Source organism: Pan troglodytes, chromosome 19 (assembly GCF_028858775.2).
Source record: "Pan troglodytes isolate AG18354 chromosome 19, NHGRI_mPanTro3-v2.0_pri, whole genome shotgun sequence".
Taxonomy (NCBI): Eukaryota; Metazoa; Chordata; class Mammalia; order Primates; family Hominidae; genus Pan; species Pan troglodytes.
In genome coordinates this window covers 78,181,979-78,209,976 of record NC_072417.2, presented here as the reverse complement: position 1 = coordinate 78,209,976, position 27,998 = coordinate 78,181,979, and the positions used below count along the sequence as shown (strand labels likewise).

At 48.3% G+C, this 27,998-nt stretch overlaps 1 protein-coding gene across 3 annotated transcripts in view; it reads right to left on the bottom strand.

Moving 5' to 3' along the window:
* The window catches only part of RGS9 (regulator of G protein signaling 9), a 93,647-nt gene that overhangs the window by 7,098 nt on the left and 58,551 nt on the right, over positions 1-27,998 (bottom strand). For all 3 annotated transcript variants that reach the window (XM_511633.5, XM_009433077.3, XM_016932765.3), the window contains exons 13-17: positions 23,328-23,443; positions 18,487-18,574; positions 16,281-16,419; positions 12,604-12,689; positions 10,033-10,150 (exon numbers count right to left, since the gene is read on the bottom strand). In XM_511633.5, the coding sequence (XP_511633.3) occupies positions 10,033-10,150; positions 12,604-12,689; positions 16,281-16,419; positions 18,487-18,574; positions 23,328-23,443 (547 nt within the window). The remainder of the gene's footprint in view (positions 1-10,032; positions 10,151-12,603; positions 12,690-16,280; positions 16,420-18,486; positions 18,575-23,327; positions 23,444-27,998) is intronic.

Sequence of the window (27,998 nt, the reverse complement as noted above, 5' to 3'; positions counted from 1 at the left end):
CCTGGGAGCAGGAAGGTGAGCAGAGGGCCACATTTAGGTGCAGCATGCAGTGTGCAAAGTCCCCTCTTCCAGTGCCTTCCCACTCTCCCCTTCCCCACCGCCCCCAAGCAAATGTGCAAAGTTAGCCCCATGGGGAAAACTCTGCCATGGGTGAACACATGGCATGACCCCATACTGGTCATCCCATTTGACACAGTCTAGCACAAGACCTTCTCAGTTAGCAACGACCCTTACTTCAGCCATGAAACTCCAGACTACAGGATTGACCAGTCACTACACTGTTGCTGGTCAGTCCTCTCCTAGAAGCTGCAGACAGAGGACATGACATCAACTTCTCCCCCTCCTCCCCTTAAATATATCCTAACGTTCTCTGGAGAGCTGGAGGACCGCACTGCAAAATTCTCAAAGAACAGAGAAGATAGATGGTTTGAGATGACAATGTTTTAAATATCTCTCAGGAAATGCCTTAAATAAAGAATAATGATTTACTATATTGGACAACACCAACAGCTAGAAGAAAGCACAAGCTTACTCTAAGACTGAAGCTACTAGGTGATGATGATGATGATGGTGTATTAATGGTGATGGTGATGGTGAGGATGGTGGTGATGATAATAATAATGATATGGTGATGATGGTGATGATGGTAGTGGTGGTGATGTTGATGGTGATGATGATAGTGATAATGATGATGATTGTGTATTAATGGTGATGGTGATGGTGAGGATGGCGGTGATGATAATAATGATATGGTGGTGATGGTGATGACAGTAGTGGTGGTGGTGTTGATGGTGATGATGATAGTGATGATGATGATGATAGTGATGATGGTATGATGGTGATAGTGATGGTGATGGTGGTAATGGTAGTGATGTTGATGGTGGTAATGGTGGTGATGGTGATAATGGTGATAGTGATGGCAATGAAGGTGGTGACAATGATGATGGTGGTGATGATGATGATAGCAGCTAGTGTTCGTTGAGGGCTTATAATAGGCCAAGAATTGTCTTAGGTCTTTACTCATATTTTGTCCCTGGCCCTTATATTTTTACTTAATATTCACAATGAAAGCAGCCTTTTCTCTACCTACAGAATAACTTATATCCTAGCACAAGCTATACACCCCATGGATAGAGGGGTTTGTTAAGTTTTTTAAAATATAACATTAAGGAATTCAAAGGTGTCTAAGGACATGGCATAATAGAGATTTTCATAATGATTTAAATATGTCGTTAATATTGTCCAAATAAATGTTTATTTTTTATGCTATTTGGGATTTCAATGGGCCCTGTGGGACACATAGTTTAAACATTAGCAGGAGAAGCTGCCACCTGCTGGAACAATAGCAGCAGCCACAGATGCTCTTGCAAGCCCTCAGAACCTGCAGTCCCTTCACTACCAAACATGAGAATTTCCTGGTGGACTCCAGGGTTGGAAAGCAGAGCACTGGCATACACTGATGTTGGGGAGAGGGAGGTGTAAGGTGGAAAAGAGCTGATACCTGGAGTTGAGATCATGGTGAAGCCACACAAATGCACACAGCCCTGAGTCCCTAGGAGCTGCATAGAGCTTTCCAGGATGGATGGTCCCGGTTGGCCACTGGTCCTGATCACCAACGAACTGCCCTGCCTGGCCCTGCCCACCCCTCTGCTTTAGCCTCTGCTGATCTCCCCAAGTCTCCACTGCCTTCATCAGGCTAGCAGTCCTTGCCAACCCTTCCCAAAACATTATGTGGCTTCCCTATAATATCACACCATTTGGTTTAATTGTCTCTCCTGTTGAACAGCAAATGCCGCAAGGGTGTCTCTCTTGCTCACTGGTGATCCCAAGCACTTAGCAGGATGCTGGGCATGTAACAGGTGCTGAATATCTCTGTTGAATGTTGAGTGGTCATAACAGATAGAGGAAAACTGTTATCAGAGCCTGACCCCTCTATTCACAGAAGCTGGAACTCTGGATCCCAGCCTTGGCAGATTACAAGAAGCAAGAGAGTGAGCAAGAAAGAGAGAGTGAGAGAAGAGGGCAGAAAGAAAGGGGGAGGAAAGAGAGAGAGAGCTATTTCTGAGCATCCACCCTAAGCCAGACACTCTCTACTATCAATAACATTCTAAGAGAAATGATAACTTCAGACAGGTTGAAGGTCAAAGCCACCCAGCTAAAATATCAAAACTATGTCTGCCTAACCCCAAAGTCCACATTCCTTCCCCTACCATTCAAGCCTGGCTTCAGAAAAAAAGCTGTTCTCATACCATCTAGCTTCAAGGATTAAAATTCCTGGAACCACAAGACAGAGATGTGTTCATTTAGCGATGTTTAAGGATCAACCCTTTACAAGTGCTGTTCTGACTGGAAGCTGATAGCAAGCGGGTTTCTTAAAGTTCTGCATCGAAAGTAGTCAATGACTGCTGGAAGACAACACCTCCCTCTTTCCTGTGGCCATCCCACAGCATTTCCCATTGACAAAGTTGCTCGGAATTCCAAAGTTTTCCTGAATGGCTGCTTGCCTGACCAAGGACTATCATGGAATGTACATCTCTCTCTATGCCACCTTTGAACGTACAGAAAGTTCCATATAAGGAGAGGAGACACTTCTTCCCTCTCATAGCTTGACAACCTTCTACTCAACTGTTTGGTTCAGCATCCATCATCACTGCCTCACAGTGATTGTCAAGCACTTGTTTGGTTCAACACTTCAGGGACTTCTCCTGCAGTCACATGGCCTTGCTTCTGTAGCCACACTGCCCTCCTCCTGCAATGCTCTCAGCAAATGCCTCAAATATTCCCTAATCATTAAAATTGATCTTACCTTAACTTAGCCTTCAGCTTCCTTCCCTTCCACTTCCAAATCTCTCTGAGTTGCAACATCAGAGAGTAAACTATTCCTCTCCAAAACCAATCTTGGCTTTGGTCTGATCCCCTCCAATTTTTTCCAGGCTTTCTCTTATCAATTATTCTTTATTTTATCTCCCCACCTCCCCAGGATCATCCCCTCATTTGGCAAACACCCCCACCTCACGCTGTCCTTTGGAAATGCCTCCTCTCAACCCTCCATTATCTAAGTTACCACTATATCTCTCGCCTTCCTCCCAAACTACTTGAAATGGTAATCTACACACACAGCTCACTCTCCTTACTTCCAACATCTTCTCCTTTATTCCCATAAAAGTGACTTCTTCCTTCACTATTCTGCTGAAATCACCTACTCAAAATCCCCAGTGATTTCCTTACTGCTAAATCCAGTGGCCTCTGCCAGTCCTTGACATGCTCAACTTCTTGATTCGGCAGGGCAGGATGGGCTATGCTACAGCAACTCCAAACTCTCTGTGACTTCTTATAATAAAGGTCTGGTTTTTTGTTCACATAAAGTCCTGTGTGGGCCAGGAGGGACTCCCAGGTCCACAGCAGGGGATGAGATGGAGGTGGAGCCCCAGGCTCTGATCCACCTCAGCAGAGCCCATGTCTATTGGCCACAACTAGACATGTGGCCCCAGCTAATTGCAGGGTGGCTGGGAAGTGGAAGGGTGCCCAGGGACTATCCAGTAGGCACTGTCTCTGCTCAACGCTGCTGGCCACCCACCCGTATCCCCTACCCATCTTCTCAGGGAGGCGTCCTAACAGCTCTGCCACTCCGTTCTTAACTCTTCTCTCTCCTCTTACACCTTTAAAATGTGGCCTCGTCCAAGCTTCCCTCTTAGCCTTCTTTTCTCTCTCCATCCACTCTCTGGCCCTCAAGTTCCATCCACTGTCACATCTTCAACAGTCAATTCTGGATCAATGAACCCATCTAAAATTACTCCCCTTCCTTAATTCAGAGTTACTCGAACCTACTTTCCTTTCCTTCAGAGCACTTATTTATTATCTACTGCCTGTCCCCGCACCCCCAGCTAAAATGCAAACTCGATGAAATAAGACTTGATGATCTTATTCACTTCTGCATCCGTTATGCCTAGAACAGGAATGGATTAGAAATCTCCCTCTCCAGAAGCACATTTTCAACTTCGTGTTGGGACTTAGGAGTAGGGGGAGGATCCAGGTAAAAAAGGACTTGAATGCTTGACTTCATGACACTGTAAAATTGTTGCCCAGGCTGAAGTGCAGTGGCGCGATCTCAGCTCGCTGCAACTTCTGCCTCCCGGGTTCAAGCGATTCTCCTGTCTCAGCCGCCTGAGTAGCTGGGACTACAGGCGCCTGCCACCACGCCCGGCTAATTTTTGTATTTTTAGTAGAGACAGGGTTTCACTGGGTTAGCCGGGATGCCTCGATTTCCTGACCTCATGACCAGCCCGCCTCTGCCTCCCAAAGTGCTGGGATTACAGGCGTGAGCCACTGCACCCAACCAGACACAGTAAAATTCTAAAACCAATCTGTCTCTCTGTTTGCTTGGTAGTTGTCAGGAATTTCAGAGCAAAATTTAATGCTTAAAAAAAATGTAACATTCAGTTTTGATAACCCAGTCATCCACGGTTCACTGTGTACAAACTACTGTCTAAAATTAGTTTTCAATCTATCATTTTAGACATTCCATCATATGGTATTATAGTATTATGAGCTGCCTCAAATCCCTTCTGGAAGAAGGGGGAACTATAATTATTAACCACAGCTCTCTGCCTTCCACTTGGAAAATTATACTCAATCTTTGAGGTCCAGTTTCCCCGATGCCTCCAGATAGGATCCATCACTTCCTCCTTGACATTCTCCTTCTGTTCTGCTTGCTCTGCTATGAGTCCTGATACCCTCTGTGTCAGTGAGTTGTACAGTGTGTCTGTCTCTTTCCTAGTCTGGAACTCCTTGAGGAGCTTTGCAGGCTCCCAGTGTCTGGTACATAAGAGCTCCAAGGCCAGGCACAGTGGCTCACACCTGTAATCCCAGCACTTTGGGAGGCCGAGGCTAGCGGATCACTTGAGGTCAGGTGTTCGAGACCAGCCTGGCCAACATGGTGAAACCCTGTCTCTACTGAAAATACAAAAATTAGCCAGGCGTGGTGGTGGGTGCCTGTAATCCCAGCTACTGGGGAGGCTGAGGCAGGGGAATGGCTTGAACCTGGGAGGCTGAGGCAGGGGAATGGCTTGAACTTGGAAGGCTGAGGTTGTATTGAGCCAGGATGGTGCTACTGCACTCCAGCCTGAGACTCTGTCTCAAAAAAAAAAAAAAAAGAAAGAAAGAAAGAAAGAAGGAAAGAAAGAAAGAAACTCCATAAATGTTGATTACATGAATGGTGTATACATTTTCGTCTGGGACTCCAAAGCTCCCTGGTGCCTCCCCAACTGCTAACACAAAATCCAGTCCTCTTTCATAACATCACCCTTATCTTAGGAGGATCAAAATCTCTGGGTCTTCTTTAATTTCTTCCCCCACATCACCCCATTTCAATCGGGTCCTATCCACCTGCCTCCAGCATCTCTCCTCTTTCCTCTGAACCCACCACCACCCTCCTAATCCACACCTTCCTCTTGACGGAGACCACAGCAACCACTTCTTAACTCGTCCTCACTCCCCAGCTCCTGATTTCCAGTGTGCTGAAGCTCTTCAGACATCCAGCGTACGAACTGCAAGCCCATGCTGTGTCTAGCCCTGAGACACAAAACCCCACAAGACACTATCTCTCCTTTTTAAGGAGTTTTACAGCCTAGTGAGAGAAAAAGACACATAAACAATTGTTTCGATACAGTGCAGCATTCACAGACAGAGGTATGAGCAGAATGGAAGGAGAGCCAGAGAAGGGGCATCTAAATCAGCCAGGGGTGGGTGGGGAGTGGCGCTTATGAGACTGCAGTAAAGAGTCCACATTCCAGCCTTCCATGATACATCTTCAACCCAGCACCCTCCCAGCTTTGCTTCCTGGACCCTGTGCTCAGGGCCACCAAATGGTTATGCAAGCTGTGTGCTGCTCAGGGGCACCTGGCTGAGGGGCAAGGTGGGACTGAAATCCAGCCAGGTGTTATAAGGACACCTACTTGGAGGGAGCACCTTTTCCTGACCCAATAAGCTGCCTAGAGGCCAGCAGTAGCCGTGCCTGGGCTCTGCCCACATGCCCTGCAGTGCCCACTTCCCAATCTCTATCTGATGACACCCTACTCTCCTTTGAGACATACCTCAAGCACGCCTCCTCCAAAAACCTTATCATGATCCCCCAGCCAAACAATTCTCTCCCACCTCTGGGTTCCTCCAGCTTGTGGTCTCAATCAACAATCATCATCCTTGATCATCATCCAGTCTCGACTGCATCCTGCCTCCGGCTACAGCTGTTTGCATCCATGCACCTTGTCAGTCCCTTGAGGGCAGAGACCATTTTGTTCATTTTTGTATCCACCATAGCACTCACCACAGATTCTTACACAAAAAAGGTCTTTAAAATAGATCTATGGGGCAGGTGCAATGGTTCATGCCTATAATCCCAGCACATTGGGAGGCTGAGGTTGGTGCATCACTTGAGCCCAGGAAATCAAGACCAGCCTGGTCAACATGGCGAAACCCAATCTGTACAAAAAACACAAAAAATTAGCCAAGCCTGGTGGCGCACACCTATAGTCCCAGCTACCTGGGAAGCTGAGATGAGAGAATTGCTAGAGCCTGGGAGGTCAAGGCTGCAGTGAGCCATGATTGCACCACTGCACTCCAGCCTGGGCAACAGAGCAAGACCCTGTCTCAAACAATAAATAAATAAATAAATAAATAAATAAATAAATAAATAAAATACATCTATGAAGCATAAATGCTGCCATTTAGCCATGAAGTCATTTATATTCCTTCCTCTAGACAGATAGTGTTGAGACGCTCATGTCCTCATTCATTTAATAAAGAATGCTCATCTGCTTTGTTTACGTGCTGTGTCTCTTATTAGATTGTGAGATCCTGTGTGTCTCAACTTGAGCAGGCTTCCGTCAATACACAAGGAGTCCCCGTATGAGCCTGACACAGAGCACATAGTAACCTGTGGGAGAATGAGAGATAACTGGAGCACAAACCTGTGGCGAGTGAGACAAGAGATACCTGAGCCAAAGATGAACAAGACACAATCTGTGCCCTGTAGAAGCCACAATGCATGCAATGCCCACACCACCACCCTCACCACCACCCTCACCACCACACTCACCACCACCCTCACCACCACCCTCAACAACATGCTCACCACCACCCTCACCACCAGGCTGCTGGGTATGTCATCTCAGCTCATATGGAGTAACCAAAAGGGACAGCAAATATTCTCTGGTTTCATGCTTCTCAAATGTTCCCATAAAAGTAGGCCACACAGCAGGAGAGCCCGAAAACACGTTCCCCCAGAAGTTGGAGGGCAGAGCCTGAGCCTGCCACAGCCAAGCACAAAATGCCTTTGATGTCTCAAATTGTATCTTTAAAAATTCATGTACATTTTACATTCTATTTCATAATATATTCACGATTATTTTAATGTGAAACTTTTAGAAATTACCTAATTTTCCTCCCATTCCAAATCTTCAAGTAAAATGGATGCCCCAGCCCGGGTTCCCAGTCGGAATTCACAAAGTCTGTTTAGAGAAGTTTAGAGCTGGTCCTGATACCTCATTTCACAAATAAGGACGTAGAGAGGTTAAGTGACTTGTCCAAGGCTACATGACTAGTGCTAGAGCCAGGAACAGGAACCAGGAGGCTTTCTCCAAATCCAGGGCTCTTTTCATTCATTCATTCTTTCATTCATTCATCCACTCATGTCATTCATGTTGGTGCAGAACCCCCTGGGTGTCAGGAATCAGGCTCCAAGTAATGAATGAGATAAATACAGTCCCTCCACTCGTGTCACCCAGTTTACAATGGTTTACATTTCTACTTGGGGTACCTTCCAGAGTGGGAAGACTCCAAGATTCTCCAGAAGAGAGATGAGCAAAGCATATCCCTCCATGCACTTTCAGAGTGGAAACTGGTCTGCAACCAGTGCAAATGGAAAGTGTAAGTGCCCCTCTTCTGGGCTAGAATCATTTTGCTAACGTGAAACCAGTGACCACAGACTCCTTAGAACAGCCTTGAAGGTCATCAATGATCTGGCCCCTGCCCACTCTCTAAACTCATCTTGCACCGTTTCCCCCTCACCCAGCAGGCTTCACTCACCTGGCCTTTCGGTTCACTCTGAGCTACTTCCCAGCTCTGAGCCTTTGCCCACACAGCCCTCTCTCCCCAGAACTTTCTCCCTGCCTGGTCCACATGCTCTTATGGCCAACTCTTTCTCATTCCCTGCTTCTCTGTCACCACCTAGCAGGGGCATAGCCTACACACATCCCATCTTTCCTATCCCAGTACCACATTAATTTCCTTTATAATCCTTGGGCAGGCATTTGTGTTGTTAATCACAACAATGGCCCTCATTCTTCAACTTTCCCTGTCTTTTGCAATGAGACTTTGAAATTTCATCCATCTTTCACCATGAGACTTTGAAATTTCTCTCACTAAAGAGGTAGAGTCTATTTCCTTGCCCCTTGAATCTAGGCTGGCTTTATGACTTTCTTTGGCCAATAAAGTAAAGTAGAAGAGACTATGTGAAGCCTTGTGTATTTCTACTTGCTCCCTTGCAATTCAGTCCTCAGCATGGGATTCTGCCTAGGCAAGACTGCTGGGAGAAGAGAGGTACATGAAGCAGAGAAAACTCATCGCACTCATCTCAGCCTAGGCCACTGCAACACTCCTAGACAGATGAGTGGACCCAGCCAAGATCCACAGAGCCACACAGATGACCCCACATGCATGAACAATGAACACTTGCTGATGTTGCTCTATTTTTCTGGTTGATTGTCACACAACAATAGCTACCTGATAGTTTGTTTAATTATTTTGTCTCAGTCCTAGACTAGAAGAAGCTCCATGAGAGAGAACCACGTCTGTTTTATTCACCGATGTTTGCACATAGTAGGTGCTCAATAGATGTGCTGAATGAGTGAGTATTCCTGCTTGGTCAGGCTGGTCTCTTGCTCACCTCTGTGCTCTATCTCTGTTGCATTCTTGCACAAGTGTAAGGAGTGAGCCTAACTTCGAGAATGACCTTCTAAACCCCCCAAGGTCAGTTAGAACTGTCCTCTCCCCCAGTCCTGACCACAGGGCTGACCTCGTCTACACCTACAGAAGAGGGAAGAATCAACATCTAGAAAATGTCCTAGAGAGTATCATCTCTGATCCTCACTCATCTCGATGTCTACCATCCTCTTCCCATGAATGAAGACATCAATGCCTTTGTTCTTTAGCCAAAAAGATGCTCCTCAGAGGGCCATTTGAGTCCTTCATTCCCGCAAGCCGCTTGTTTCCCCAGCATGGACAAGGGGATGGGGAGATGGGAAGAAGAGAGCCCATCAACCCTCCAGTAATTATGACTAAGAACAAACTCAACAGGAGAAACGTCTCAGCAGGGTCTTTCCAGGCAGGCATAGCAGGGGAGTTCAGAGAAAGTACTTCCCTGCAACTAGCCCCTTGGCGGAACCTCAGAATGATTTGGAAACAATAGTCTAAATTAGAGAGATAGGATGAGGAGCTTCATAAAGCTATTTTAAACAAATCTCCCTGAAAAACACTAGGCCTTGGGTATGGGGAGAGGCCTTCTTTTTAATTTTCCAAAGCAAAGAGTGGTAGACAAAGCTCTCTCTCAGTGAGAGCTTTGTGTACCACTTTTCCCTATGGCTCTCACTGAGACAGCTTTTTCCCCCTGGCTCTTACTGAGAAAGTTCATAGTTCCCCTAAGAACTCTCTAAGGTACAATAGGCAGCCACACAGCAATTGAGTCAGGTGATCCCCTCTCCCACCCACCGCCTTCGCCCACCCTGTCCCCTGATTAGTGGGCTTGGGAGAACAAGCTCTTGTTGCTGTGGTATTAGGAAGTCCCCCATGAAGAAAGTTAGAGGAGTATGGGATGAACCTGATGACCTCCACAAATGGGGAATGGAACCTTCTAGACTCTGACCCTACCCTTCTTCATTTGCCTCTCCCAAGTACATGACCCCACCCCCAGGAATCACAGATTTATTTAGGAGGCAGCTCTTTTTGGAGTTGGCTCCTCCGGTCCAGCTTGCTCATGACCTGGGTGATGTCCACAGTGTTGGCTGCTTCTCGGGCCTTGGCTTCCTCTTCCAGCTGCCTCAGGATGACAGGGCTTGGGCTGGAGCGCAGGTGACGCCGCATAAAAGGGAGGGTGGAGCTGGAAGGAAGGACAGATTGGTGGTTGGAGGAAAATGACACAGCTTGCCCAACACTGACCCTGTCACACTTGATGGGAGCTGGGGCTGGAAGGTCCAGAATCTATATTTTGTTCCCTCCTTTTTCCAGTGAACCTCCAGTGGGGTCCAACCTTGGCTCCTTTCTCCCCACTTGGAGGATGAGACGAGAGTGAGTACCAACTGCCATCAGATTTTAGGTCAGGCACAAGGAAGACCCTTTTGTTGGCGAAGTTGCATTGAACTTCTACAGTATGTAGAAATCAATTTGTTATCTTAACTTCTTGTAACATCTTCATGAAAGAAGTGGATAATGAAGGCTTGGGTACTGGAGAGAGTTGGAGCATTTGTTTATTTTCTTTTCTTTGCAGCGGGGACAGAGTCTCTCTGAATCACTGAGGCTGGAATGCAGTGGCACGACTTCGGCTCACTGCAACCTCCATCTCCCAGGTTCAAGCCATTCTCATGCTTCAGACTCCCAAGTAGCTGGGACTACAGGCATGTACTACCACACCAGGCTAATTTTTATATTTTTAGTAGAGGCAGGCTTTCACCACGTTGGCCAGGCTGGTCTCAAACTCCTGACCTCAACTGATCCATCCGCTTCAGCCTCCCAAAGTGCTGGGATTACGGGCGTGAGTCACTGCGCCTGGCTGGAGCATTTGTTTTCAAAAGCTATGGTTCTGGGAAGGAAGGAAAGAGCTGGACTGTCCAAAATAGCTAGGCCCCAATGAACAGAGAAAGAGGGAAGAGGCCTGAAGAGGGCTGGTGGGCTGGTGGTACCCTGCTCATGTGCAATATCTTGACACATGCCAGAACCTTCTTCAAAGCCAAACTGGATTCCTGGAACCAAACTCTCCCTGCCATGGCCTTAGGAGCCAGGACAAAGCTCTAGGTATCCAAGTGATGTAGTGGGCAGTGAGCAGTGGAGCCCACCTGCCTTTGAGGGCCCACGTAAGCTTGGAGCCAAGAACTTCAGCAGCAATGAGAGACAAAGACCTGCAACATACTCCACATTTCTGGACTACATAAGCCCCTTGACTACATAAGCCCCTTGAACTCTTATATCTATCTTAAGGAGAAGAAGGGCTCCCCTACCAGGATGTAAAGCCTGACACTGACATTGGATTTCTCACCAGCCCTGCCAAGAGGAAGGCTTGGAGCTAGGTGTAACTTGTCATGCAAAAATTGAGTTTGAATACATTGTCTTATACCTGGGATCATGGAACAAAATTCACACCCACTGCAGTCCTGGTATGGACACAGACCAGGCTTCACACTTTACGAATGCATTCACGTGTAATTCTCACTCACAATAGTGAGAATTCTCACGTCTGCCCCAACTTCTAAAATATCTGGAGAGAGAGGTATGAGACTCCTCTTTTGTCCCCTCATTACTTTCTGGCAGAACTACTGGAGCTATTACAGGCCTTTCTTCTGGCTTAAAGTAGAAGCTTTTAAGTCCCCAGGGGGACTGAACTCCCTTCCTTACTTGGTAAACCCAGAAGAATAGCACCACAAAGAACTTCTTTCTCTCCTTTTCATAACAGGGCCATTATTCTCAAGAATGAAGCCAAGTTGGTTTGGTTTTTTTTGTTTTTTCTCCTTTGATAAAGGCTCTGGTCCGGCCATCCCCCTTTTGAATTGATGGAAGATGCTGGAAAGGAGCCCAGTGTGGGTTGACCCAGCAAACAGGGGAACAGTCACTCACTTTGGGGGGGGACAGGACACACGATTGCCAGTGGAAAAACCTCTGCCAAAGCCTTACAGTTTTGTTCAAGCTGCCATTCAATTTATATTTTAAATCTTCAATCCTTGTAGATTGAATTCCCCCAGAAAAGAGTTCAATCTGCCCCTCAGGACATTATTTCGTCCATTGTCCCAATGGCTCTACCAGATGAGATGATCCACATCTCCAATGAGAAAAGTGAGAATGAACAAGTTCACGGACTTCTAAAACATGGTCCCCGGAGGCAGCAAGAATACCTAGCCCGTTACCATCTGTTTCCCCTTCACTGAGCATTTTCTCTTGGGGTGCAATCTGCTATCCTCTCTAAGGTCTTAGAACAATTTAAATACAAGGATGTACCTTAATTAATTCCCATACATCAGTTTGGAGGTAACGAGTAGCAGTTAAAAAACCAAGGAGAAGCTTCCATTTGTGATAAGGGTAATTATTGGTCTGATCCTCTAAACTCTTTCAAGCCAGCTTTAGGGGAAACAAAACTTAGTGGTGGTAATTACTAAGGAAATCTTGCTAGAGTGATTTCAGGGCATTATGAAGCAAATGAGGCACTCATTCCCTGAGCAATACTTCCCAGTCCCCAATATTTTCATCAAGCAAATATCTCCATAATAGCCATTTGGCTGAAAGAGACCCTCACTTCTCTGTAAACTAAGCAGCAGGCAGCCAGCAATTACAGATAATTCCACTTGCCTTTTCTTGGTGGTTTCCTGAGGTTCAATAGCTTTGGCCAGCATGTCCTTATAGATCGGAGATTTTAAATAGCGAGCATAAGAATCCTAGTGGGAACAAGAAAACAACAGTAATTATGAGAGAAAAAAGCAGTCAAATCAAACCAATACCCTTGCCATTTTCAAGCCTCCCTTGGCAGTAGAATGGAAAAGTTATGAGAATTTGTCTCCTTGGGTGAAAGGTGTTGGGGGAGGTGTTGAGAGCAGTGGTTCTCAAGTGTGGTCCCCTCCAGAAGCATCAATTTCACCTGGGAACTTCTCAGGCCTGCCCCAGCCCTCCTGATGAGAAACTCTGGGAGTGATTCACCCTGAGCCTGAACAGTCTCAGGTTTTACAGCTCACAGCTTCAGATCCTATCAACATTGTCTGTGATTCAGCCTATGTTGTAAATGTAGCCAGTTGCATAAAAGCTGCTACAGTTAAAAGTACACTAGACCCAGAACTGCTTAATTTGTTTCACTTATTCTCATATGCTGCATGCTACATGCCAAACAGGTGAGACAACTGGTCATGTATGGAGACATTGCCTGTCATCATTTGTTCATATGAGGATACCTAAACAATTAACAATTAACAACTACCTGAACAGTCTCCAGGTAATTCTGCTGCACCTTTAAGTTTGAGAATTACAGTCTGTAACCCTACACATGAAGATCCACCTTGGAGTGGTTCAGTGAAGCCAGCATGAGACAAGAGCACATCTGACCTCTCCTCTCCAAGACTTTCTTCCAAGGAAGATGAGCAGCCGGGAGTATGGAGCCCACTTCTAAGCCATTGACATCCCTTTCTGCCCTGTGTTTTGGGTGTAAAGGCAAGAGAATACCAAAGCAAAAACAAAAACAACCAATGCATAGAGTCCAGTTATGGGGCTGTTTACTGGGACTCTGGGCAATTTCAGAGAAGCTTCATGAATGCTCGTTACTTTTAAGCGAGCGGAAAACTCTAGTCATACCCAATATGGGACAAAGGCCACTGCAACAAACCAGGGATTGAGATATTTTAAAAATTTATTGAAATGGCGCTATTCTAAAGACTAAGTGGGAGCAGTAAAAGTTATGAGAACTAGGATGGAGTCTAGGAATAGGGACCATGGAGCCACTGGGATACGTTGAGTGTTTCACCATAGGACATAGCTGTAATGGCATATAGGGAGTCCAGTGGGCATATATGCCATTCTTTTCTGAAGTTACCAATGACTGTTCCATTCTGGCTAGTAACTGGCCTCCCTGGGCATCCCCTAAAAGGCCGTATGAAAACTACAGGTTTTTTTGTTTGTTTGTTTGTTTGTTTTTTGAGACGGAGTTTCACTCTTTCGCCCAGGCCGGATTGCAGTGGCACGATCTCAACTCACTGCAACCTCCACCTCCCAGGTTCAAGTGATTCTCCTGCCTCAGCCTCCTGGGTAGCAAGATTACAGGCATCCACCACCACGCCCAGCTAATTTTTGTATTTTTGGTAGAGACGGGGTTTCACCATGTTGGCCAGGCTGGTCTCAAACTCCCGACCTCATGATCTGCCCACCTCAGCCTTCCAAAGTACTGGGATTCCAGGCGTGAGCCACCGCGCCCAGCCAAAAACTACATTTTTAAGAATCAAAACGTTTTAAAATACATTAAAGAGGATTATTATTAAAGAAACCCTGCTGTGAATCTTCTAGTAACAAAAACAAAGAGACAGCCACTGATTCAAAACACACAGAAACACCCCACTGATTCAAAAAATGATGAAAATGGCTAATCTGGCTTGGCGGCAATTCTAAATTATTACATGCTTCAAAAACAAAGTAAAAATATTTTTAAATGATACAATAAAAGACTAAATAGAAGAAATATAAATCAGGAAAGCTAATCAGTATTTACCATTCACACAAACCTATATACATAACCTATATCACATAACCTATATCACACAGCCTATATCACATAGCCTATATCATATAAACCACATCATATAACCTATCTCATATAACCCACATCATGTAACCTACATCATATAATCTATATCATATAACCTATATCACATAACCCATATCAGATAGCCTATATCACACAACCTATATTATATAACCTATATCACATAACTGATATCACATAATCTATATCACATAACCAATATCACATAACCTATATCATATAATCTATATCATATAACCTATATTACATAATCTATATCACATAACCTATATCATATAATGTATATCATATAACCTATATCAGATAGCCTATAACACATTACAATCTATAACATATAACTTATATCATATAATCTATCCCATATAGCCTATATCACATAATCTATATCAGATAGCCTATATCACATTATAACCTATATCATATAACCTACATCATGTAACCTATGTCATATAATCTCATATAACCTATATCATATAACCTATATCAAATAGCCTATATCACATAACCTATATCATATAACCTGTATGACATAGTCTATCTCATATAAGCTATATCACACAACCTATGTCATATAATCTATCTCATATAAGCTATATCAGATGGTCTATATCACATAACCTATATCACATAACCAACATCCATAACCTATATCACATAATCTATATCATATAACCTATATCACATAACCTATATCAAATAGCCTATATCACATAACCTATATCCTATAAAGATACTTTGCCATTAAAGAAATCATTGCCATAATGAGAAGTTGAAGCACCCAAAGAAAGTCTTGTCAAGGATGGCACCAAAGAAGAATCAAACTAGACAAGTTCTTTAAGGCTAACTCTGAGCCTCCGATTCTAGTTTCTTAAGAAAATGATTGATTTTTCTCTCAGGTACCCTTCACGTATTTTTTTTTTAATTCCCACCGCATTCGCACTTTGTTAATAATCCAGAGGGCTATCTAAATTCTCACAGGGTCTTACTACAATCACACACACACAAATTTGTCTCTCCTAGACACTACGCCTCTATGTGTAATATTTGTTGGGGCCAGGGTGGTGAGAATTGCCATCACTCTGCAGCAGAAACTAAGAGCTCGGCCTTGAAACCCAGGCAAACCTGGCTATGAATCCCAGCCCCATCTCTGGTGAGACCTTGACCAAGCCACTAGATTCTGGAGCAGCAAAGCCTAACTTGTGGGCTGTCTTTGAGCATAAAGTTCTGTGTTTCGCACAGCGACTGCACCTTGTAAGCCCTCAACGAATGATGGCTGTTATTATAATGTTGTCATTACTAATGCCATTACTCCTACCTGTCTACTGCTGCAGAGTGGGGCCCGTAAGGATGCACACAGCTTCTACAGGAGTCCCTCTAGGCCCGTGGGTGAGGGGCTCAAGGCAAGTCCACCCCAGTGGACAGGTGGAAGAGACGGTTGACAATTCTGGGGTTTTTCTCTTTCTCTCTCTTTCTTTTTTATATAAAGACAGGGTCTCACTGTGTTGCCCAGGCTGGTCTCAAACTTCTGGGCTCAAGATATCCTCCCATCTCAGCTTCCCAAAGAGCTGGGATTACAGACATGAGCCCACATGCTTAGCTGCATGCCACAACCGGCAAAGCTCTATCCACGTATCCTCTCCCTTTTTCCTATATCTAAAGAATTTTCCAGGTACTTAGGGACAGAAAGCCTATCTGGACCCCGTATCCACAGCACGGACCCACCTACCTTCTTCATGAGCATGTAAATGTGGGTTTGTGCGGCGTCCAGCACATAGCGGTGGGGGTGCTTCAGCCCCTTCACTGTGATGTCCATGGTTTTGCCATCTATGTTGATCCAGCGCCTCGCCCCCGGGGCCAGGAACAGCCTGGGGTGGGAGGGAGATGTTAGCAAAAGTAACTAAACCAAGTCAGTTCATGGATAGCTCACAGCTGCTTGGGAGGGAAGGACTGGTACAACTTGGTTACCGAGGGTGAGGGTGGTGGTTTTTTTAGGAGACACTAAAGAGCATGAACTTTTGAAGAGGTTGTCAAGCAATTTTTCCTTGAAGCAAGAAACATCCAGTATTGGGAATATGAATACTTAACTTTGATGTTTCCAACCTCCAGGAGAGAGAGCAAGAAGGGGCTGGGGTCCAGGTCGGATTAGGTCCTGGCCATGAGGGTGAAGAACTCAGCCTCCAACTTCACACCTTCTGCACCAGGATTCCAGGGCCAACCTGGGACCAGGCTAAGACACCTTCACACAGGTGTTCTGGGGGTCTCTGCTCTCCTCCCAACCCACATGTGCTTTGTAATGAATTTCACATGCTGTGTCGAGAGGCAGCCCATGGTCCCAGAACCCAGAGGTCTGACCCGCTGGGCAGACAGGCCAAGGCTCCCAATTAGACCAAACTTGGCCACACTTCCTGAGCCTGTGGCTCTACCTGGGATGTCGGGATGCAGAGCTCTCTCAGTATTTCCAGTTCTGAGCTGTTGCTGAATTAGAAATACTCATATGAATATTTTCCTACCTTTCTAAGATGTACATTAAAATTTTGAAATTGAAACTGAGATTTACATAACATAACCAGGGAGCCTGGGGAAGGAAACTGGTCTAATGGCAGAGGCAGCGGGCTTCCTGTAGCAGATTTTTGGAATCAGGAGTTGTGTGTGTGTCACTGTGTGTAAGGCAATCAGGCACCCATTGTACTGCAAAGGATGTCATGGAAGCTTCCCGGACCGACAGCCCTCCCCACTGCACCCCACCCGCACCCCCATTTCTCTTAGCGCATGGATCCCCTCCCTGTGGGAGGAGCTGGGCAAATTTGCAATAGAGTGTATGAACCTCTAAGTATAAGAAGAAGTGAGACCTCAAGCTTTTCTCTTCAATGCTGCTGGTGCTTCTCTGGAAACCGGGGTGTTGCAATCTGAGTTCATTTGCAGGAAGGACATCCAGGGTCCAGAGGCTAAGTCCTCAGAGGGAAGGGGCTGTTTGGCCTGCTGCCCGAAGTTCAGCACCACAGTCTGGTGACTGCAAAGGGCTGGTTCCAGCCCAGCGTGGTGCTTGGGCTTTGGGCAACACGGCTAAGCATGTGAGTATGAACTAACAATGCTGGGCCCTCAGTATCCAGGACTCATGTCCACTGCAGCCAGTGCAGATGAAAGGACCCACAGAGATGGGACCACAGCAGGACAGGAGCACCCACCAGGCCTGTAGGGGGAGGAGTGTTAGGGAGGGGGAGCATGGCTTTCAGCAACCTTGGGAGCCTCATCGCACCTTCCCCTCCCTCTCCACCTGGCCATGGAAAACAGGACTGACCCTTTTAACCTGGAACTCTTGGCTTTTGTGTAATTTGGAGGAGAGACAGTCATGGAGAGGGACAGAATTATTGCTGCTCAGAACAAGTGGGGGCTGGAGCCGTGATGTCAGGAATGAGATGTGCCCACCCATGTTTGTACCCCAAGCTGCGCTCACTGTTCCAGACATGTGGGAGGAGCTCCCTTCCCCTGTGCTCCTCACATCTCTAAGGAAGCGTGAGGAATAGGTTTCCCATCTTGCTTCTTCTTCTCTCTCTCTCTCTCTCTCACTGTCTCTCTGTCACACACACACACACACACACACACCCCTCAGGACACCTAAGAAGGCTTTAGTCAAAGACAGAGCACTCTGCACTGTAATTCGGGACAGCTTGCTTTTTTAACCCCTAGACACATTCCCCATAGGAACAGGTGACTCACACTGCATGTCTCACCAGGCTTTCTTCAGGGAACCCCCAAACCTCCCAAAGCAGCGGGGAACTATTTCTAGCATGGCAAGTACAGTGAACTGATGCTGACCAGGGCCCAGCCAGCTACCAGGCTGTTGTCCTCTCATCCTATCTTCACCTCAAGCACAATGGGGTGGTCCTCAGAGGCCCAAGGGAAGGCTTTCCAACACCCTGGCTGATGCTCACTTGTAAATCTCCTCTGCTTTCTCCTTGACTTTGGACTGATCTCCATACTTCAGATCCTCACAGGCTTCCCAGAATCCCAGATTCTCTCCTGCATGGTGAGAAGTCCACGTGGATGAGGGCCGGGCAGGAAATAAGTTGGAAGAAGAAAAGAGGAAATAAAAGAAATGAGTCAGCCGGGATGGATTCCATTTCCCAGCTTGGTGAACACCTTTCCTGCCGCAGAACAAGCTATTGCACATTGTGATGCTAGACAACAATACTCCTTGGGGAAAGGAGCCACATCTTCACCTCTACGGCCTGGAAGAACATTGGGAACTTAGTAATTGCTCAATACGTGGCCTTAGAAATAAACTAGATTGGCACCTACCATGTTTGCAGCAATGCATTCATACCGTGGCAGCTTCCTTTCCTCCAACAATACACAGGCCAGAGTTCATATCACCCCCCAGAGGTTGTCATACTCTTTTTTATTCTAGAATTTGGCTGTAGGAAATATTGCTTGAACGAGCTCGCACATGAATAGGCTTCTATACATGCGTTGCTATGCTACAGTTTTCTACATCAAGACCTCCTTCCTTTGCTCCCGTTGAATGACTGAGCGTGAGTTCTTCCTCCTTTGTTTGGCTGTGCTTAGAGAACCCATCATTTGCAGTCCCTCACCAGGCATATTCCAGGCCAATGGTTCTTACAGAGAGGCTGTTCAAGAAGCAGTGCTGATGGACTGACCCTCAGGGAAGGTCTGGCCAGGAGCAGGACTGAACTGAGCATCACCTGAGCCAGAGGAGATTGGCCCAGAAGGAAAAGCCAGGTTCCCCCAAATCCTTCATCTCCCTCCAACTCGAGGTTCTCTAACCTGCAGCGTCCAGAGGTACCATGCATATGTTCATACAGTGGTCCCAGGTGGTGATTTTTGCCTGGGAAAATAAAGACGATCACAAGAGAGAGCAAGTGTGTGTGTGTGTGTGTGTGTGTGTAAATCGTGGAGTGTGTCACAGTGTGGGGAAATGAACAACAAAATCCTCTCCTCTCTTTTCTCAGTACAGTTGACCTTGAACAATTAAGGGGTTAGGGCACAGACCATTATGCAGTGGAAAATCCAAAAACTTAACTACAAATAGCCTACTGTTTACCAGAGGCCTTACTAATAACATAAACAGTCAATGGACACATAAGTGGATATGTATCTGCATATATATTTTATGGATTCATGATACCTTTTCATAACTTTTTTCTATTTCTAGGCTATGCAGTTCATCCGCAAGTTTTTTCAGATTGTTGCAAATCCCCCCAAGTTTTTAAATATATTTACTGAAAAAAAAAATCCACCTATAAGTGGTCTTGTGCAGTTCAAACCAGTGTTGGTCAAGGGTCACCTGCATTTTTTTAAAAGCTCCTGGGTGCTTCATATTATAAAAGGCTGCACAATTTTAAACTAGTTGGCATTTGTCCCATAGCTCTATAGAGGTCCTTCCTTTTCAGCATGAACTTTAGGGTGTTCTTTGGACTGAGATCACAGACCAGTGATGCTCTTAACTAAAATGTAACTGATCTGACAAAAGTGCCATGTAAACCATCTTGCCCATAGCAAAAGACAGTTGATTGCTTAGTAAAATTAAATAAGCAATTATTCATGATAGCCAGTAAGTGGAAAGCACTCAGATGTCCATCGATAAAAGAATGGATGAACAAAATATGGTGAAGACTACAAGAGAATATCATTTGGCCTTAAAAAGGAAGGAGATTTCGGCTGGGCATGGGTGGCTCACGCCTGTAATCCCAGCACTTTGGGAGGCTGAGGGGGGGGGGGGGGGCAGATCACAAGGTCAGGAGTTCGAGACCAGCCTGACCAACATGGTGAAACCCTGTCTCTACTAAAAATACAAAAATTAGCCGGCCGTGGTGGCGGGCGCCTCTAATCCCAGCTACTCAGGAGGCTGAGGCAGGAGAATTGCTTGAACCAGGGAGGCGGAGGTTGCAGTGAGCCGAGATGGTACCATTGCACTCCAGCCTGGGCGACAGAGCAAGATTCCGTCTCAAAAGCAAATGGTTAAAATGGTAAAATTTATGTTACATACGTTTTCCCACCAAAAATATTAAATGAGCACACAAAAATATGTACACAAAAGTTCATAGCAGCATTATTCATAATAGCTAAAAAGTCAAAGCAACCCAAATGTTCATTAACTTACAAATGGATAAGCAAAATGTGGTACATACAAACAAGGAAATATTATGGGGTCATTAAAAAGGAATGAAGGAAATATTATGCAGTCATTAAAAAGGAACTAAGCGGCCAGGCACAGTGGCTCATGCCTGTAATCCCAGCACTTTGGGAGGCCGAGGCAGGTGGATCACCTGAGGTCAGGAGTTTGAGACCAGCCTGGCCAACATGATGAAACCCCGTCTCTACTAAAAATACAAAAATTAGCTGGGCATGGTGGCGGGCGTCTGTAATCCCAGCTACCTGGGAGGCTGAGGCAGGAGAATCACTTGAACCCGGGAGGCAGAGTTTGCAGTGAGATGAGATCACGCCACTGCGCTCCAGCCTGGGCGACAGTGAGACTTTGTCAAAAAAAAAAAAAAAAGGAACAGAAGCGCTGTTATATGCTGAAACACAGACAAGCCTTGAAAACATTATGCTAAGTGAAAAAAGACAAAAGGTCACATATTGCATGATTTCGTTTATATGAAATGTCTTGAAGAGGTGAATCCGTAGGGGTAGAAAGTAGATTTGTGGTTGCCTAGGGCTGGGGTGCAGGAGAAGCAGGAATAGAAGATGATTCTAATGGGTAAAGAGTTTCTTTTTAATGTGGCAAAAATGTTCTAGAATTAGTGATGATGGTTGCACAATTTAGTGAATACACTAAAACCCCTGAATTGTACACTTTTAAAAAGTTAATTTCATCATATGCAAATAATATTTCAATTTAAAAATCTTTTTAAAAAGTAAATGAGCAAATTGATGATTTATCTGCCCTGTTCATACCTAAAGCCTCAGGAATCTCATGAGGAGATTGCTAATAATACGGTTTAAATAATGCAGGGAAATCTTTTCGCTGGATTCTAAGGAATGAGTTGAGGGGGAGATAATAAATTCAGGGTGTATGTTGTCACTTTGCCACTAGATGGCACTATAACCACTTATTCGCCAGTCCATCCATCTTTTCTGGGTTTTGTTCTAGAGCGGCAATTAGACTTGATTAGGGAGATGATTATCAACAATCCATATTATCATGTAATGTTCTGCATCCGGCAGTCAGCCAGGCTAAAGGCATGTCCAGTAGGATTCGTTTCTGGGGCAGTGCCACAGACAAGTGGATCTTGGGTAGTAAGCAGCTGAGTGTCAAGGCTCAGGTGTGATGCCCCCAGGGCTGGGTACTGAGCAAGGAAGTAAAAGAATCCCGTAAAGGTAAATATTTCAATGAAGGTGGTGAATGCACAGCCTGGTTCTGATCTGGCCTCGTGTTTTTTTGTGGATGCTTCTCCGGGAAGTGCAGTATATTTAAAAAGCCACAGGCCTGGTGCAGTGGCTCACGCCTGTAATCCCAACACTTTGGGAGGCTGAGGCAGGTGGATCACTAGAGGTCAGAAGTTCGAGACCAGCCTGGCCAACATGGTGAAACCCTGTCTCTACTAAAAATAAAAAAATTAGCCAGGTGTGGTGGCACGTGCCTATAGTCCCAGCTACTTGGGAGGCTGAGGCAGGAGAATCACTTGAACCTCAGAGGCGATGGTTGCAGTGAGCTGAGATTATGCCACTGCACTTCAGCCTGGGCAACAGAGCGAGACTCCATATCAAAAAAAAAAAAAGTCACAGTTCCCCTCATGAGGTGACATTCAGAGATGGGACATAAAATGTGGCCCTGCCCATTCCACTAAAATCCACACCCTCCTAAGGCCCTGAAGAAATCAGGCCAGGAGCTAAGGTTATGGCTGTCAATCACCACACATTGGAATCATCTGGGGAGTTTCCAAAACTTCAAGGATTCCAACCCCCACCAATTTAAAAGCAACTTTAGGGATGAGATCCAGGAAAACATGTTTTAAAATATCCCCAGGCAGACTGAATGTGTAGAACCACTGAGCTAAAGAAAATCAGGAAGCCAGGCGCAGTGGCTCACGCCTGTAATCCTAGCACTTTGGGAGGCTGGGGAGGGCGGATCACCTGAGGTCAGGAGTTTCAGACCAGCGTGGCCAATATGGTGAAACCCCATCTCTACTCAAAATACAAAACAATAGCCAGGTGTGGTGGCAGGCACCTGTAACGCCAGCTACTTGGGAGGCTGAGGCAGGGGAATCGCTTGAACCAGGGAGGCGGAGGTTGCAGTGAGCTGAGATCATCCCACTGCACTCCAGGCTGGGCAACACAGCAAGACTCTGTCTCCAGAAAAAAAAAGAAAAGAAAGAAAGAAAGAAAAAGAAAAAAGAAAATCAGGCTGGGAGACAAAAAGAGAAAGAAAGGGAAAGCCTGCCTGTCTCCCTTCCCTTCCTCCAGGTTCATTATATTTAGAGGCTGACTGGAAGGAGCGGGGGCTCCTTGGGTGACAGTGGGGGCATCCAGGATGGATGGAGCCCTCAGAAATGTGAGGGATCCTGATGTGGATTCTGTGAGCAGGTGCAATTTTCCCCCAGACGGTGGGGCCTCTTAGAGTCTATGGAAAGAACGAGTCTTGGGCTCAGGTCCCATTCTTAAAGCTGTGAAAGGAAGCGACTGTTTAAGGGCATAAGCAAAGCTCTGAAAACATCTGCTGAGAAATTCCCCAAACCCTAGGCTAGACATTAAAGGACTCTTTCTAAAAGTAAGTTATTTTAATTTTTTTTTTTTTAAAACAAAGACCCACCACTGAATTCTTTCTTGAGGAAGTACTGGAAGCTCTGTCGACCTTTGGGGTCTCGGATCAATTCGCTGAAGTTGAAGGCCCATCGTTCCACTCGCATCTTGGTTGGGATTTCCACCCTGCAAGGATGATTTGTAAATGCACCAGACAGGTAGCGGTTGTGACAGGTGGTGGCCTGGGTTGGGGTGAGGGCCTTTAGTCTCATGGCCCAGGGCTCAATTCAATCCTCCTCCTCCCAATCCCTGCATAACACACAAGCCAAGTAATCACTTGCTAGGAAGATGCAGCCACAGACAATTCCCTTGGGGCTCACATCAAAGACATGACCATCCCAGAGGTGAGGAGGATGCCCACCGTGGGGAGCCCACACTCAGGTCCTGCTCACTTAGCCTTAAGGACAAACGAATTCAAATGCCTCCTCCAAGGCGTGGTAACAGCCTGGAGCCTGGCCAGCAGAGGGTCAGGCTGCCACCTGGACTAGGAGAGAATTCTGGAGCAGCATTGGGGATGGGTGCTACAATCACTGCCACCTGCTGGGTGCCTATCACCCACGACAGCTGCCCCCCTACCATGGCACACCCTGGCTTCTGGTGGGAGCCGGTGGCTCCTCCTGTACCTGCCTCAGGCCGTGTGCCTCTGAGTAGACCCATTTGCCATCTCTGCACTCCCTTTCAGGGCTTCCTCTAAGATGCAGGTCCCACTGCACCTCCTTGTTTGGAAAGATTTCCCTGATCCCAGATAGGACATTCGAGCCTAGCTAGCAGAGATCTAACATTCCAGAGAATCAGAAAAAGACTCAGTTTTCTCTCCTATCCCTTATGGAATTCTCCGAAACCTAACACAGACCTTTGAAACTAAGGTTTCAAGTCCCTCACACCATTTTTCCCACTGATGTAGCAGCTAGGACCAGAACCAGGCACAATTCATGTCTATGGGATCCAAGATAAAGCATGCCAAGCAAGTTTTACACTTTCCATAAGAATAAGTGTAAAAACAATAAGAAAACTGTAACATTAACAACTGCCATTCACAAAGCATTGTCCTATGTGAGGTACTGTGCATTACACACATACCATCGAATCCTTAAAAGAACATTATGAATTGAGTATTACTATCCCATCTTATTGTCAAGAAAACTGAGGCTCAAAGAGATTAAATACTTGCCAAGTCTCACATAATTAGTAAGAAGCTGAGTTGTGATGACGGCAGTGGTTTGCAAACTTCCACATGCATCAGAATCACCTGGAAGATGCATTGAAACAGATTGCTGGGTCCCAACCTCAGAGTTTCTGATTCAGTAGGAGTGGGTGGGACCCAAGAATACGCATGTCTGACAGGTTCCCTGGTGCTGCCGATGCCGCTGGTCCAGGGCCCACACTGGGAATCAACGCTGTAAACCAGCCTAAGAATCCTGGCTGCCTGTGAAAATCAGCAGAGCTTTCAAAAAACGCCGATAGGGGTGAGACAGCAACCCAGGCCAACTAAATAAGAGGTTTGGGAGGATAAGGCCTGAACATTGATGTTTTTGTTAAGCTTCCCCAGTAATTGTAATACTGTTCTAAAATCTAAACCATTAAGAACAAGACTTCCCGGTCCGAGCCTCAGCATCACAAAGCCGAGGTAGAAAATTGTCTGAAGCGTCTCCTCTCTCCTCTCTCCTCTCTCCTCTCTCCTCTCCTCTCCCCTCTCCCCTCTCCCCTCTCCCCTCTCCCCACTCCCCTCTCCCCTCTCCCCTCTCCCCTCTCCCCTCTCCCCTCTTTCCACGGTCTCCCTCTGATGCCGAGCCGAAGCTGGACGGTACTGCTGCCATCTCAGCTCACTGCAACCTCCCTGCCTGATTCTCCTGCCTCAGCCTGCCGAGTGCCTGCGATTGCAGGCGCGCGCCGCCACGCCTGACTGGTTTTCGTATTTTTTTGGTGGAGACGGGGTTTCAATGTGTCGGCCGGGCTGGTCTCCAGCTCCTAACCGCGAGTGATCTGCCAGCCTCGGCCTCCCGAGGTGCCGGGATTGCAGACGGAGTCTCGTTAACTCAGTGCTCAATGGCGCCCAGGCTGGAGTGCAGTGGCGTGATCTCGGCTCGCTACAACCACCTCCCAGCCGCCTGCCTTGGCCTCCCTTAGTGCCGAGATTGCAGCCTCTACCTGGCAGCCACCCCGTCTGGGAAGTGAGGAGCGTCTCCGCCTGACCGCCCATCGTCTGGGATGTGAGGAGCCCCTCTGCCTGGCTGCCCAGTCTGGAAAGTGAGGAGCGTCTCTGCCCGGCCGCCATCCCATCTAGGAAGTGAGGAGCGCCTCTTCCCGGCCGCCATCACATCTGGGAAGGGAGGAGCGTCTCTGCCCGGCCGCCCATCGTCTGAGATGTGGGGAGCACCTCTGCCCTGCCACCCCGTCCGGGATGTGAGGAGCGTCTCTGCCCGGCCGCCCCGTCTGAGAAGTGGGGAGACCCTCTGCCTGGCAACCGCCCCGTCTGAGAAGTGAGGAGCCCCTCCGCCCGGCAGCCACCCCATCTGAGAAGTGAGAAGCGTCCTCCCTCCTCATCTGGGAGGGAGGTGGGGGGGTCAGCCCCCCGCCCGGCCAGCCGCCCTGTCCGGGAGGTGAGGGGCGCCTCTGCCCGGCCGCCCCTGCTGGGAAGTGAGGAGCCCCTCTGCCCGGCCGGCCGCTCCGTCCGGGAGGGAGGTGGGGGGGTCGGCCCCCCACCCGGCCAGCCGCCCCGTCCGGGAGGTGAAGGGCGCCTCTGCCCGGCCGCCCCTACCGGGAAGTGAGGAGCCCCTCTGCCCGGCCAGCCGCCCCGTCTGGGAGGGAGGTGGGGGGGTCAGCCCCCCGCCTGGCCAGCCGCCCCGTCCGGGAGGTGAGGGGTGCCTCTGCCCGGCCGCCCCTACTGGGAAGTGAGGAGCCCCTCTGCCCGGCCAGCCGCCCCGTCCGGGAGGGAGGTGGGGGGGTCAGCCCCCTGCCCGGCCAGCCGCCCCGTCCGGGAGGGAGGTGGGGGGATCAGCCCCCCGCCTGGCCAGCCGCCCCGTCCGGGAGGGAGGTGGGGGGATCAGCCCCCCGCCCGGCCAGCCGCCCTGTCCGGGAGGTGGGGGGCGCCTCTGCCCAGCCGCCCCTACTGGGAAGTGAGGAGCCCCTCTGCCCGGCCAGCCGCTCTGTCTGGGAGGGAGGTGGGGGGGTCAGCCCCCCGCCCGGCCAGCCGCCCCGTCCGGGAGGGAGGTGGGGGGGTTAGCCCCCCGCCTGGCCAGCCGCCCCGTCCGGGAGGTGAGGGGCGCCTCTGCCCGGCCGCCCCTACTGGGAAGTGAGGAGCCCCTCTGCCCGGCCAGCCGCCCCATCCGGGAGGGAGGTGGGGTGTCAGCCCCCCGCCCGGCCAGCCGCCCCGTCCGGGAGGGAGGTGGGGGGTCAGCCCCCCGCCCGGCCAGCCGCCCCATCCGGGAGGGAGGTGGGGGGGTCAGCCCCCCGCCCGGCCAGCCGCCCCGTCCGGGAGGGAGGTGGGGGGGTCAGCCCCCCGCCCGGCCAGCCGCCCCGTCCGGGAGGGAGGTGGGGGGGTCAGCCCCCCGCCCGGCCAGCCGCCCCGTCCGGGAGGGAGGTGGGGGGGTCGGCCAGCCGCCCGGCCAGCCGCCCCGTCCGGGAGGGAGGTGGGGGGGTCAGCCCCCTGCCTGGCCAGCCGCCCCGTCCGGGAGGGAGGTGGGGGTGTCAGCCCCCCGCCCGGCCAGCCGCCCTGTCCGGGAGGTGAGGGGCGCCTCTGCCCGGCCGCCCCTACCGGGAAGTGAGGAGCCCCTCTGCCCGGCCAGCCGCCCCCTCCGGGAGGGAGGTGGGGGGGTCAGCTCCCCGCCGGGCCAGCCGCCCCGTCGGGGAAGTGAGGGGCGCCTCTGCCCGGCCGCCCCTACTGGGAAGTGAGGAGCCCCTCTGCCCGGCCAGCCACCCTGTCCGGGAGGGAGGTGGGGGGTCAACCCCCCGCCCGGCCAGCCGCCCCGTCCAGGAGGTGAGGGGCGCTTCTGCCCGGCTGCCCCTACTGGGAAGTGAGGAGCTCCTCTGCCCGGCCACCACCCCATCTGGGAGGTGTACTCAACAGCTCATTGAGAACGGGCCATGAAGACAATGGCGGTTTTGTGGAATAGAAAGGGGGGAAAGGTGGGGAAAAGATTGAGAAATCGGATGGTTGCCGTGTCTGTGTAGAAAAAGGTAGACATGGGAGACTTTTCATTTTGTTCTGTACTAAGAAAAATTCTTCTGCCTTGGGATCCTGTTGATCTGTGACCTTACCCCCAACCCTGTGCTCTCTGAAACATGTGCTGTATCCACTCAGGGTTGAATGGATTAAGGGCGGTGCAAGATGTGCTTTGTTAAACAGATGCTTGAAGGCAGCATGTTCCTTAAGAGTCATCACCACTCCCTAATCTCAAGTACCCAGGGACACAAACACTGCGGAAGGCCGCAGGGTCCTCTGCCTCGGAAAACCAGAGAACTTTGTTCACTTGTTTATCTGCTGACCTTCCCTCCACTATTGTCCTGTGACCCTGCCAAATCCCCCTCGGCGAGAAACACCCAAGAATGGTCAATAAAAAATAAAATAAAATAAAATAAAATAAAAAAAGAAAGAAAAGATAAAAAAAAAAAAAAAAAAAAAAAAGAACAAGACTTCCCGCTTTCATGGGAGCTAAGCTATGAGGATGCAAAGGCTTACGAA